This window comes from Mytilus trossulus, chromosome 3 (genome assembly GCF_036588685.1).
Source record: "Mytilus trossulus isolate FHL-02 chromosome 3, PNRI_Mtr1.1.1.hap1, whole genome shotgun sequence".
NCBI classification, from domain to species: domain Eukaryota; kingdom Metazoa; phylum Mollusca; class Bivalvia; order Mytilida; family Mytilidae; genus Mytilus; species Mytilus trossulus.
The window spans coordinates 43228039-43243085 of NC_086375.1; the positions used below are offsets into that span (position 1 = coordinate 43228039).

The following is a 15047-nucleotide window of genomic DNA, read 5'->3' on the forward strand; positions in this document are numbered from 1 at the left end:
TTTTTTTCTTTAAATGTCATGTACCAAGTCAGGAAAATGGCAGTTGTTATCTTATAGTTCATTTCTGCGTGTTTTGCATTTTCGTTTGTGTTTTGTTGCACCTCTGTGTTTCTTTTGACATGTTGTTTTCCTCTAATAGCTGCTGTGTTTCCCTCTGTTTTAGTTTGTAACCTGGATTTGAGTTATCTCAATCGATTTGACTTTTGAACACCGGTATACTACTGTTGCCTTTATTTGACATAGAAAGTATCTCGATTACCTGACAAGGCAATTTCACGACTCCTACTTTTATGAAAGTCTGTTTATGTATAGAACTGTGGGTAAAAAAAATGAAAGAGAAAATGTGCTTTAAATAAAGAATAAAATAAAAATAAAGAGAAGTGAATGATGTTAAAAATATTGAAGAGAGAAATATGGTCTAGAATTTCCAGAATATTGAAATAAAGATATCTCATCCAAACTCATATATAATCATGGACATGTGTGCTCACTTGAAATAAATAACTAAAACAAAGAAAGTACATAAAACATTTTTAAATCTCGTTAAAGTATTTTTTATAGTAAAAGTTCGAGGCATAAAATTAAGATATAAATTAATAAGTTTAACATAATACTATAAAACAAACATGATTTAAAATAATCCATGAGAATAAAAGCACCAATGAAAGCAGACTACCGTATAACATATCTAACAAACAGTATACCTTAACCATGTGTTAGTTGACAAATGTTAGCTCAAAAGTCAAGCCTGTTACAAACTACTAGACAGAAATGAAAAAAATGTTAGTAATGGCTAAGATTGGCGAAATCCTATAGCATTTATTATAAGATTCTTAAGCTTATTCCAGAACAATTATGTATGCACATTCTGTATAAATAACTGTTTCGAAATGTTGAAGAAAAAAAACTTAAAATGACCTGAAAGGCAATTTTTTGGGGTGATTTAACGTTTTTCAGTATTAGAAAAATAGAAATGTACTTAATAACTTTATCAACTGTAATTCTAAAATTAAGAAACATATGATGCAAATGATTTAACTTTATATGATTAACTTCTCAATCTAAAACAAAATAAATAAACAAATATAGTCAAATCTGTTGCAACCAAAACAATGTGAATTCAAACTTCGTTTATCAAATTTTAAAAACAAATTAACTGTTTTTTGTTGATTTGTGTAAAATAAATCAAACTTTCAAAACAGACTATATAACGTTACAATAGTTTAAGCTTTTAGTAGAAACTGAACCCATTTCGATTGCAACAAATTTGACAAACATAACAAAATAACCCAAGTATTTCAAAAACAAAAACAATATACATGTACTTATAAATTCAGTAAAATAATCTTCCTAATATATTAGTAAACAGATCTTTCCAAGTATTGCATTTTTGTCTATTTTCTTTCTCCAGATGAAGAATAATATACTACCTACAGATCTAACAATGCTTTAATTTCTTGAACACATTATTATGAGATATTATTCATTGAACTCTTTGATTAAATTGCTTAAGTGATTTTTGTATAAAATAACCATATATAAATCGTATTCAATTAATTACTTCTTTTAAAATCTCTGTGATATACACTCTAATCATTTCATACGTTCATTTAATGGCAAATATATACATGAAATCGATACAGTGATTAGAATCAAATGGCACCAGCACTTTTTCTCGTCATTATTTCAAAAGTGTTGAAGAATGGATTATTTTTTTCTTGGGGCTCCGTTACAACGTGGAATATGTCTTTCGGCAGTGGTTGGGTTAAAAGATCGTTTACAACTAGGACATTGCACATAGTCCGGGTTCTCGGTGACAGGAGGTGGGGGAAGACTTGACATATCTTGTCCAGTTTTCTCCATCTCTGAAACCTTCTTGGCATATCGTAGATTTTCGATAAAACTTTCGTGTTGTTTCCTCCAGTCTTTCTTCTTTTTCTGAAATAAAGATAAAATAAAATTAAAAAAAATATCAAATCAGTTTAATATATGTGAAATATGACAGCCAAAATTTCAATCCTTCACTCCTCTCGACCCACTCTCAAAACCTTGTTGTTTATCTGTCGCCTTCTTTATTACGAATGTTCTTTTCAGTTTCTTATCATCTATAATATCTATACAGGACAGGAACTTATTGCACGAGGAGTACCGAAGGTATAATGTCTTACAAAGGCCATGTGCAGTACGGTCATGTCTGAACAGCTAAAGTTAAAACCCTGCCAAAGAATCAATGAAAATTTGCATGTGATTGATTCAGTTCCAACATTGTTGACCTAAATGCTAAAGTCAAATCTAACTTAGTTGCAAAAAAGATAAATTTAAGAACGTTTCATAAATATGTTTTCATTTTGCAATAGTTATGCGAAAATGGTGCCAATATTTTATTATTAATACTTGAAAAATAGGGCTAATCGGGTCTTCGAAAATATCTTAATTCCATTTTAATTAATCTAGTGTGTCAAGCAAGGAAATTCCCCTTATGTATTTGTAATTAAAAATGCTTAGATTGTGACTCAACTAAAACCAGGCCCCGATGTATTATAATTATAGTCGCTTAATGCTCTTTGTCGCTTTCTTGGCACAACAAAAATCACGCAGATAACGGTGTTGTTATAAAATAATATACACCTGTATTAATTCTTTATTTATATTGACACGTAACATAAATATTGACAAAAAAATTACAATTTGGTAAGTATTAAAAGTTATCAAAGGTACCAGGATTATAAAAACGTGTTATTGCTCGATTAGTGGCTTTTAACACCCTAAACAATATACCATGCAAAGTTAGGTGGACAACCACGAATATATCCTGCGTTATCATATGTACTTGACCGACAGGGAAATGGATTTGTAACAAACTAGCAGTAACACGGTAACAGTTCACTTGAAGATACATCATACTATTCAGACATTATTCTAACCCCGAGGACTCCAGTCTTTGCTAATACCACGTGCTTGAAGTAAACACCAGTTTTTAAATGAATTGGTGTGACACAGACGGGATTTGAAGAACAACTGTTCCATTAAAAAATATGCACCAAACGCATATTCGATACGTTTCGGTGTTATTTGCAACTTGGTCGATACCACTACTGAATTACTCTTGGTCCCCGAGATAGCCGTCAACCAAAGAGCAAAGACACGTATTTATTTGCAATTGGTTGTTGCAACAACATTTGAATAATGATCATTTCCAGTAACGATCATAAACACCGAAAAGCGCATCGAGCATCGATAGATCAGATGGCACAACATTGATGAAAATTACTCTATTTGTTTGTTATTCATGTTATTAGCATATATCTACCAATTGATTAAAATATAAAAAAAATATAAGCTATTAGTTATAACACATATTTTTTTTCCTTTCCCATGTTATATTTGATTTGAAAATGTTCACTAAGGATAACTGAATATGTATTTAAGTGGCAATGTGTTTTTTTTAAAGAAATTGTCTCAGCTTCTACTGCCCTGACGTAAAAAAACTGGCTAGTCAGTGTTTTTAAATATGTTTACCAATATAATGCATGTGCTTCGATAAAACATGTCTATTTAAAAAAAAACACCTATACCCATGTATGGGGCTTGCATTACAAAACATATGTATATGTATAAGGGCTTATTTCTCAAAACATATATGTAACAAACATGCCAATTTGTATTAAAAGGGTTACTGTTACATTTTTGTACATTCCATAAAGCAACAAATACGTCTGCAGTTGCCACAAAATAAGCATCAAACACGCAACCTACCCTGCTACTATACTGAAAATTCAAGTAAAAGAAAAATATGTATATTCAAAATGTCTTGCATATAACTATGACGAAATCTCGTGTTTATATAAAGGAGGCATGGCTCTAGATAATTACCACAAATGAATTGCATACTTTTTTTAATTGTTTGGAGCAATAATGATTCGGGTCTTTTAAGGCCTATTTTAAAAGTTACCTGGGTACATTTTCCTATACTCTCTTTCTTTAGATGGAAAATATACGCTTAAAAAGATTTGTATCTAAACATTCAAAGCAGTTTATATGATGCAGGGGAGATTTAAGACAATAAAGTTTTACACCTTTCGGATATTACAATGAATGTTGGCATATACTTACAGGTGGTGTCTTTGACCTCATTTTAGGATTCTTGACATATTTTTCCATATCTGTTCCAGCTGTTCGTAATTTTGTTGGATCAAGAATCTTTCTTTTCTTTGTTAAATTGTCACAAGAGTTCATATGTCTTTGAACTCTGTCAGCGGCAAACTTTCTTCCACATTTGGAGCATGGAACAAGTTTTACTCTAGAACTTTCAAATGCACCGTCAACATTAGCAGCATCAGCATACATACTGATGTCAACTTTAAAGTCTTTAGGAGGAGTTGATTCTCGTTCATAGTGAGGCTGAGTATTTTTGGGGTTTCCTGAAGGCCGTTTCACTTTGACTGGCTTTGGATGTTTTGGAGGTGTAGGTGCAACCCTGTGTCTACTATCAGATCGAACAAAGTCGTCGTCCATATTGTCCCTGTACGTATCACGATAACTAACATCACTTTTATGTGTTCGGTTTGTTCTATTCGTCATCATTCTTGATTCTGCTTCAAGTCTTCTTTGTGCTTCATCCTCACGTCTTTTTCGCGCTTGTGTCGTTATTTCATCTTCTTCTTGTCTTCTTTGTTCTTCGTCGTCCTTTCTCTTACGTTCTGCATCTTCCTTCGCTTTCTTTCTTCTTTCCTCTTCTTTGCGTTTTCGTTTTTCCATTTCTTTTTTCTCCTACATAACAAGTTTAAAAAGAGATTAAAACTAGTGCAAAATAAATTAGTTGTAAGTTTTTACTTTTTTCTCTTGATTTATAAAATGCCTTTTGTTGTCATGAATGCATTGAATATAGCTAATATTACATATTCTAATATTCTAAAACCAAAAATATGAACAAATTAATCAAACTTTAACAATGGCAATGCTACAGTAATCTGTTTCCTACTTCCAATCAATAGTTAACAAAATTACATACTAATAGGCGATTACAATTATTCATTTTGTATTTGAAAACGTCGATGAAATTTGAAAGTGTAAGGTCAACTAAACTTGTTGAATCTATATGAAGTGTCTTCAATTTTATATCAAGTCTTGCTATGAAGCCACGATTTCTACTCACCATAACTTCTTCTTGCTCTCTCTCTCTTCTCATTCTCTCTAATTCATCTTTCTGTCTCTGAATCTTTTCCATCAGTTCTTGTTGCTTGGACAAAATTTCATCATCATCGCCTTCATGGATGTTTTCTTCATCGCTATCGTTTTGCATACGACTGTGCTTTTTCAGTCTTTCGTTTCTTGATTCATCTTGTTCTACTTGCCATTTCTGGAAGTCAGTCATTTTAGATCTTTGTGATGAAGGTGACATATTTGATCTGTTTGTTTTTATCTTCTGTTTCTGTAACTTTTTCAGTTGTGATAAATTGGGCGGTGGTGTATCGTCACTAGGTGACTGAGTAACTGGACCGTACAATTCGACCCCAGAGTGAATCCCGTAGGGAGCTGGGGCACTTTTTGGGACAGATTCGTCATTGGATTTAGGTTTTTTGTCCTCTTTAGTCCAAGGTCTTCCATGAATTTGAGGTTTCCTTGTTATCGGTGGTGACGCATTGTTTCTGTCGATTGGTGCTAGAGGATTAGCTTTATCACGGCCCATGGCATTACGATAGCCGTATCCACCTCGTTTTACTTCATTAGGTACTTTTCTTTTTTCGAAGAAATCTGTTTCACCGTATTTCTGTTCACTTCGTTTTTGTTTGAAATGTTGATTAATAGTTGGAATTTGAGTTGCGATGCCGTTTCCTCTTTCAATTTCGTGGCGTTCACGGAAGAAATCTCTAACCACTCCTTTCGAATTTACTCTGTCTAAAGTTCTTTTCTGATTGTCTTCGTACAATCTGACCATTTTCTCTTCTTTCTCTCGCATAATCCTATCGTGATAATCCGTCTTAAGTTGCATAAGTTTTGATGGCCTTTTGGCACTATTATTCACATTTTCCATCTCAATGCCCGGCAATGGTTGTCGAGGATGGGCAAATCTTGGTATTTTTGACGGACCTCTGTAAGCAGGAGGGCGTTCTACGACTGATCTACTCATCTGTGCTTTGTTGTTTAATAAAGTTTCTGCAAAATAGAATTGGTTCAAATCAAAATTGTAACTTTTAGTAGACCGATAATCCATCATTTTGCTCTTATTGAAATTTCGAATTCCTAAGTGCAACTATTCCAACAATACTCTTAATTAATACAGAAGCAATCACTGAAACTCTAGCTAAGAAAAAGGATAGGTTTAATAAACTTTGTACTAAGTTCCAATTTGTATGACATTAAATTTACGGAATATTTACATGTTACCATAGTGACGTAGTGTGAATAATGCATGCTCAATACCATTAACCATGTTTAACTACTTTCCTCCAAGGATTGACATAAAAATTATTTCCGTTCAGATATTGATTTTCGTATAAAGCAATAAATGTAAGTAATTGTAGGTATCTTATAAGGAATTTTTGTTAAAGATCTAATAAAAACTGGCACCATTTTACATACATTATTCATACAATCTTCTGATTAAATTCACACGAAAGGTTCCATGTTTAGTTCGAGATGCCACTTTAACGGTCGTTCATGATGAATTTAATTAAGATTGTTACCAGTTTTTTATATATATGTGTTACGTTGCGTACCTATAAAATGTTTGAAACGACGATTTACCTCTAGAGCTATTGGTGTGGTCCATGCTAATAATGAATACCAAAAACAAAGCAACCATTCCATATTTATATAAAATGGATGTTCTTATGAAGAGCTACAGATGTAGAGTTATTATTGATTTATATTCATACCTAATCTAAAATTAGCGTTAAAAGTTTTTTTCTTCATTAAATCAGTGTTGCAATACAATTATGCTTATCATGATGCTACAGTACTGTCATATATATCATATTGACATAAATGTAACGACAATTCAATTATTAAAATAAAATGTAAGGAGCTTATTTACATGTTATTCTAATTTAACTGGGGTTCAGTGTAATAAAAAAATATTTAGCGGAACTTTGTCGTAATCGGGAAAACCAAAAATTACTAAGAGCAGATCTTATCAAATCATATTTAAATTTTAAGGTCAGTGTTTTTCGACTGGAATCTTTTAGTATTTAGATTCAGTAAATTTGTGTTGAGCTCATCTATTAAAAATTTGTTCATTGAATGTCTTCGCATTATAGTGGTGTGCTCTAAATGCTTTTAAAAGTACTATTAAACATGAGCGTTACTGGTTAAGTACGGTATAACTATCATGGTTCCAGCAAGTAACCTTTCAACAGCTGTATAATAGCTTGTTTCACTATAACTTATATAATTAAACATATCTTTATTTCGAGATTTAAAAAGAAATTTAATTTCCAGAAAAAACTTCAGTTCTATGTTACAATCGTAATGCAAGTTCGATTATTTCTTATACCACCAAATTAATAAATTGAAGAAGTACAGATCGACATGGTTTAAAGCAATGAAATTCTTCTCTTTGTTCTCGTCTCCACACAAATTGTGTTTCTTCAAAAAAGAAGCAAATAACTGTGATAAATTTGTATATATTTAGTCCATAAAGGTAAGAGATTCGTAAATGAGAGATTGGAGGGAATTTAGATGCAACTAGAGCATACTGAATTTTATGTTTTATTAGCAAAATGTTATGTGTAACTTTTGTCACATAATGATATTTGTCACTTTTATCAAAATAATATAGTTACGTAGCTTTTATCCAATGGAATATGTTACGTTTATTAAAATGAGATACATGCATGCGTTGATAAAATTGTATGAACTTATATGTGAAAGTTTTATCAAAATTGTGGTTTCTTCTATAATAAATGGAATTCATGCAAAAAAATACCGCAGTGACATAAGTATAAATAATAACAAAAAAATATATATATTACAGCGAATTTTCAATAATTTCACTTTAACATCGATTTCTCAAAAAACTTCTTATTAAATTACTTTTTTTTAAATATGTGCTATTGTGACTCGGTGATATATATTTGAAGTTAGTAGATGATTGACCTTATGTTACAAAAAAAAACGTTGAAAAACTAAAGGCACAACAGTAATTGTCGAAAATAAGTCATGCATTATTTAATTATTTTAATTTTTCAGCAAAAAAAACCCCTTATAACGCTGATAAATTTAAAGAAAATTAGTTATGAAATCTTTATTTAAAAAGATACTGTACCAAAGTGCTATACATTTGCAACCATCTATTTTGACAAATTCAACAACAAATTTCACGTAAAAAAAAATGTATAAATAATTATAATTTGCACTTTTACAATTGTTTCCCAAATGCCCTAATAGAATGCAAAGTTTTGTTTTTTTTCAAATTCCGAAAGATCGCGGAGCCCATTTGTGTTCGTCTTACCTCAGTTTCGGACACTGTAGATTTGATCAATACAATTTGTCAATACATGGATTAGTCTAAATCTTATGTGTCACTTATAAAGTGCACTGTTACTTATATATTATATACATGAAATCCCGTGATTTATATTACTGGCGATTACATATGTGCATAATCCAGTTGCTATATATACAGTACGGATAATCGATGGTAAATAATCTTATATTTATAAAAAAAAAAATCCAATAAAGAAACAATAGAAGAATGATAGAAGGCATGATCCATATAAGATATTCTCGAGTTGCCTTTCTTCCAATAATAAAATCCTCAGCATGTTGCCTTATAGTAGATATCCTTGTATTGTCTTACTACAACTTATCGACTTATCACGTTGCTTTCATTGGGGATTGTCTTGTTTGCCTACCACTAGATATAAATGCGCATTGTCTTCATTAAAGATTCTCTTCTGGGCCTAATATTCTATATTTTAAAAATCAGCCGATGTCGTCTCCGAGATCATCATATTGTCCATCTAATATAAAATCATGTTGTCTAAATAAGAAAACATCGTGTTGTCTTGATATAAAGGATAAAATCCTCGTGAAGCCTTAATTGGGAATCCTCATGTTGGCTTCTACTTCGTAAATCACGTTTAAGCACGCTCCGTTGTGAGCATATATGTTATCCTCATGTTGCCTGAATAAGATCGCCGTTTTACTACTAATGATCAAATGTTACTGTTGACTTAGATAGATAACTTCGTGTTGTCTTGCTAGATTTACTAGTAAAACATCAGGTTCATGGTTACCTCATTACTACATACTAAACACATAGAAGGAAGCAACAATCAATGCAAAGCATAAGAGAGTAACCAAACATGTACGTCACTTTGAGGTCTTAAGATTGCATTAGAATCGATGATACTTTTCCCAAACTCCTAATAAATATAACTTTGCTTTAATATTGCAGTTTTATTTGGGCGTAACTGGACATTGATTACGTCTTTTAATTACCAACTAAATTCATGGAGCAGTGAGATTTGGGATGAGGGGTCACTATAGATATTTCAGAGAAAAATGTAGTGCAAATCGGTGTTGGTCTTTATTTTGTAAATATGGTGATTCATTGATTATAACAGACCAATTGGTTAAACTGTTAAATAAGCGATGAGAAAGAACACATCCATTGGCATTGTCACACATCTATATATCTGCTTGTCTACGAACAACTGTAGAAAAATATCGGAGGCAATATATTTATGATTTTATTTTAGAGCACAACTTTTCTCTGCATAACACACCAAATTATAACTTTTTAGAGTAATTAAATATTTCTGATTTAAACGTATTGGTTCAATTGTGTTTCATAAAAAAGTAAGGCTAATATAGATGCAAAAGAATTGCTTCAGGAAGGGATAAATCTTACCTTTGAAAACAGATTAAAAAAAAATATTATTGTATTTTGTATTGACACTTTAATTGAAGTTCTTGCATGGTGACGTGAATTTTAACAGAGGTCAACTTTCTTAAGCTTATGTGATCCGATTTTTACTCTTTAATCTGATTTGATTCTTTATTCGTACAAAGCGAAAACCCTAAATAAATATATATCTACAGAGGAAGAATGATGATTTTGTTAATGGCATAAACCCTATTCAAAGTGAGTGTCTGAGTGAATACAGACGGAGAAGAACATTTTGCTTCAAACATGTATCTACCGGTAGCCTTGCATGGTGATTCACATTTCCCACAGGGAACAACAAATTTGCTCAATTTTACACTTAGACTCAATATATAGTTGACAGTTGCTTCAATATTATATATTCAGGATTTACGTGTGATGCTGGATCAAGGGTCTTTTACGACACTGAGTGTCCTCTTAAAAAAATTACAGGACTCCATCATGACTTGATTCATTGAACATAGAATTTTTCATTGATCCTTTCTGTTTCTATATCTTTTCTTAAATTTTGGTAATGAATGCCACAATGATCGGGTTTAGTTTTAATTCTTTAGAGTAAGGATTTGTTCTGGATTCAACTGAAATGTGGTTTGTTTGTATGGATATTGTGAATATCATCTATGCCCTCTCTTGTGAAAATTTCAAAATTAAACAATAGATATATTACTAGTACCAGAAGTCCAGTTTAGTAATAGACTTCTGCTAATACCTTATTCTTTTTTGTTTATCTACAAAAAGTGGAATTTATCTACTGTTAAAAAACGATGTTCGGTTCCATTGTTAAAAAACGCAGATGGGTAGTACATGTAGTAACGGAACTTGAAAGTGCTGGTATTATAAATTGCATTGTATGGATAATATAAAAAAAAAATGATGATGTCTATACAAAGACACGTCGGATTGGGAAGATTTTCAGTGTATTTTGAGAGACGATTCGATATTTCTTTGTCAAGTCTAGTTACTTACTGTATTTAAGTCATTGAAATATAACGTTTTAATCAGAAACCAAGTGAACATTCAGTTAAAATCTGCTCAGGTGAAAAGATCCCTATTTTTTTCCAAAATAAAGTCTTGCTCACGATATATTGGTACAAATGTCGGTAAGCTGAAATGAAAGCTTTCTAGATGTACATAAAAACGCGAGCTAACAGCTAAGTTCTGTACGAATTTAAACAATATTAAAGTCATATGAAACGAGTCTGTGATGAAAAATAATGTTTATCCAATTCTTGAACCAATGCATGAATACATCATAAACTTAGTCCTCTGTGCACGATTTTTTCATAGTTTTCCGATTATCACCTTATAGTTAACAAATAACAAAAAGCATGGGCATTGAGCACGTGTTTAACATGTACAATCAGATAATTGTTTATTTTAATGACAGATCCATGCGTATTGCGATCACCGGATTTTTACGAGGAAGGTTACGCTCAGGTCACTATACGGAAAATATGTCGGCGAGTTGCTTCCTGGAAGCAAGCAATTAAAAAATAAGTGAAATTCTTTCAAATGTGGACAAATTAAAGAATTTCCATTAGAAAAAAGTATATGTACACAAGTTGTATAGTGAAAACTATCCATTTATTTATAAAACATATGTGCATATTTTGTTTTAATTTGAGGTTTCTAATGACTTCAAAAGATGATAGTCGATGTTTTTTTAAAAACGATTAACTATGGAAGCGTATTAGGGACATAGAAAAAATAAAATTGGCAGTGAACTTTTTTTTCAAAGTCGAAATTTTTACATTTCAAATCTCAAAATTACGACTTCAACTCGAAATTTAAACCTTTCTTATCTTAAACTTTCAACTTTCTAAAATCTTGAAATTTCAACCTTTTTTTTACTCGAAATTTCGACTTCTTTTAAACTCGAAATTTCGACTTTTTCTAAACTCGAAATTTCAAGTTCTTTTAAACTCAAAATTTCGACTTCTTTTAAACTCAAAATTTCGACTTTTTTAAAACTTAAAATTTCGACTTTTCCTCAGTATTTATACGTTTCAATTACCACATTCACAGTCATTTATATCAACGAGGCGAAGAGCCATTTACATCATTAACTTCATAATATAAAAAAAGAAGATGTGGTATGATTGCCTATATGGTACTTGAACTGTACAAATTAAAATAACGCATTATAATTGACCTACTTAAATGATAATACAACTTTGTCTATTCAACTTATAATACTTGTACCAACAAGGATATCTGATAAACAATTTTTCTTCATATTTTGAGTCCAAATAGGTTTTATTTAATGAATGGCTATTATTTATTTTGAATTTATTGAACCATAAAACTAATTTTTGACTCTTCACATTGAATAATCCGCAAAGCAGATTATGTAAAATGTGAAGAGTCAAAAATTAGTTTTATGGTTCAATAAAATCAAAATAAATTATTGCCATTCATTATAAATAAATTTATATCAAAAATAAGGCTCAAAGAACTTTTTATATTATTTATCTTGACAATAACAATGTACGTGCATGCTGGCGTATGAATACACAACGTCAGAGTGGGCGTGTCGCCATTAAAATTGGCAACATTGAAAATAAAACTAATAATTTTAACCAATCAGAAAACAGTAAATACACAAAATTTATTTATAAAGTATTGAGTTGTCAGTCTTTGAGCCCGATTAGGTCTTATAATACAGTATTAAGTTATCAGTTGATATACTAGATGGGTATTGCCTTTTTTGTATCTGTTGTCTTAAAGTTTATTACATTTGTCATCCCTAATTCTCCTGAACTTAGAATTTTTTTGGAGAATAATTGAGATAATTTATTTGAATGAATAAAACAAATCTCTTCTGTCCTCTTGTTTTTCAAGAAGTCTTGAACAATGTATAATGGACTTTAAAATATTTTAATAAATGGCAAGATCTATATGTCAAGCAAATATATATTTTCAGTTTAAATAGACATACAATGTAACAATATGTCAGTTGTTGAATAGCTAACTTTTTATCATTCATATCAATACAATTACCTAGTCCTCATTTCATATAAAGGAAAAAAGAATCAAATTAGTAACTGTAATGTTTTGAAACATGTTTACTCAACAGCTTTAAAAATGTTTGGTCATGAGGAATAAAACTTCTTAAGTAATTATGAGTCATAATATAAAAATCGTTTTCCAAAGCTTAAGAGGTGGATTTTGGTAGTTATATATGAGTCAATATACACTGGTTCTTTAAATACTTATAAACAAAATGACTTACTATTAATTAATCCATTTGGATAGTTTAGTCCAAGTGGCATCAACAGTGCCATTTTCAAATCTTATTACACTAAAAATTATCAAATGTGCATGTTCATCACCAAACTGATTTTTGATGCTTGATTAAGTGTCAAATAAATCATGTTCATACTAACAAATTAAGCCTTCAAAATATTCTAATCATGTTGAAACATCACAACAAAAATTATATGTAATTAAATTAGTGATGAAGTGACACAAACAACATTTAAAACACTTGACAATTAATCTATACAAATTGTGTTGTTATAGTAAGACAATAAATTGAATTAAACTTATATTTAATAGATATAGATCAGAATGTTTACACTATGAAAATTAAATGAGATTCAACATGGTGCAAGATTGTTTTAGCAGATAACAAAAATGTTGACAGTTTAAAACAACTGTATTTTTGTGTTATATACATTTTGTATTTGTTCGTCTAGTACATATGCATATATGAAAACAATAATAACAACAACATCAATGTGCACATTACATGTATATAGTATGTCTACTAGTTAAAAAGTTACAACATTGAACTAGAAATTGCCAATGATTTTTCATATCTTAGTATCTCATTCAGAGGAACAAGAAGTTTTAAATGGCTTCTGTCTTGTGCACTATAAGATATATATATCTTTTTTACATACATTTTATATTAATTAATAAGCACCCATACTGAATATTTTTTTAAGGGTATCCAAGTCCATCCACAATTTTTACATACATTTTATATTAATTAATAAGCACCCATACTGAATATTTTTTTAAGGGTATCCAAGTCCATCCACAATTTGTACATACATTTTATATTAATTAATAAGCAGCCATACTGAATATTTTTTAAGGGTATCCAAGTCCATCCACATTTTTACATACATTTTATTTTAATTAATATTAGCACCCATACTGAATATTTTTTTAAGGGTATCCAAGTCCATCCACAATTTTTACATACATTTTATATTAACTAATAAGCACCCATACTGAATATTTTTTTAAGGGTATCCAAGACTATCCATATCAAGCCATTGTTTTCATTGTCTTTTGGTATGTTGATGATTCTGAATCCACACTACATGTACCTTCACTAGCATCTGCATCTTCATCATTATGGTGGTTGTAACAAAAGTAATTTGTTGGACAAAAATGATTGAACAGCTTACCAGGAATTTATAGTAAACTAATTATGAATTACAAAAGCTCTTGGACAATAATAGTAATGGGTAGAATGGATAAGGAACATATTAATTATGAATGTAACAATAATGTTACCGTACCCAGGACTATCCATTTAGTTTTCTGATCTTTACTCAGTCTGCTCTAGTGGACCCAGAGACATATAATTGTATTATATGTCTCTGGCGGACCCAAGGCCAAGGATTCACTATAAATGCATATCCTTGGTAGACACTTTTATATATTATTCAATGTCAGGTTTAGACAGGGACTTTCTATTTAGTATGACAGTACCATGGTACCTGGTTTAGGTTAGGGGTATGATTTATGGTAAGGTATGGTTAAGAGTAATGTTTAGAGCAAGGAATAGTTTAGCGGAACCCTGCATGGTCCAGGTCCCTTAGTTTTAATGAAAGCCGACAGTTTTATCAAGATACTACTATCGTAGTGTAAAAAATAGAATAACACGATAAACTGAAAAAGATGTTCTGAACTTCATTTTAGAACAGAGGAAACAAAATTAATACCGTTGGTAAATTAAATTAGCATTTGATTAGTCATAAATTTGAGGTGTCAAATACTCACCTGCGTTTTTATGTGACACCACAGAAAACTACGATCTGCAAGAATGAGATCATATGGTGGTCGCCATATTGTTTACAAGTCCTAGGCAACTACAATGTCAAAGGTCAAATGTATTTTTTTTTCTCTTTAAATGCAA

General features: G+C 30.8%; 1 protein-coding gene across 2 annotated transcripts; it reads right to left on the reverse strand.

Moving 5' to 3' along the window:
* Window positions 1–517: 517 nt before the first annotated feature.
* On the reverse strand, window positions 518–14995 carry LOC134711532 (zinc finger C2HC domain-containing protein 1C-like). Of its 2 annotated transcripts, none has more exons than XM_063572179.1 (4): window positions 14912–14995; window positions 5156–6156; window positions 4114–4770; window positions 518–1938 (listed from the first exon to the last, which is right to left on the reverse strand). In XM_063572179.1, exons 2-4 carry the CDS (start codon window positions 6128–6130, stop codon window positions 1708–1710), a joined length of 1863 nt encoding a protein of 620 aa, XP_063428249.1. In that variant the 5' UTR covers window positions 6131–6156; window positions 14912–14995; the 3' UTR covers window positions 518–1707. The 2 variants fall into 2 exon arrangements, with proteins under 2 accessions (XP_063428249.1, XP_063428248.1); XM_063572178.1 differs by lacking the exon at window positions 14912–14995 and adding an exon at window positions 13125–13191.
* Window positions 14996–15047: the final 52 nt, after the last annotated feature.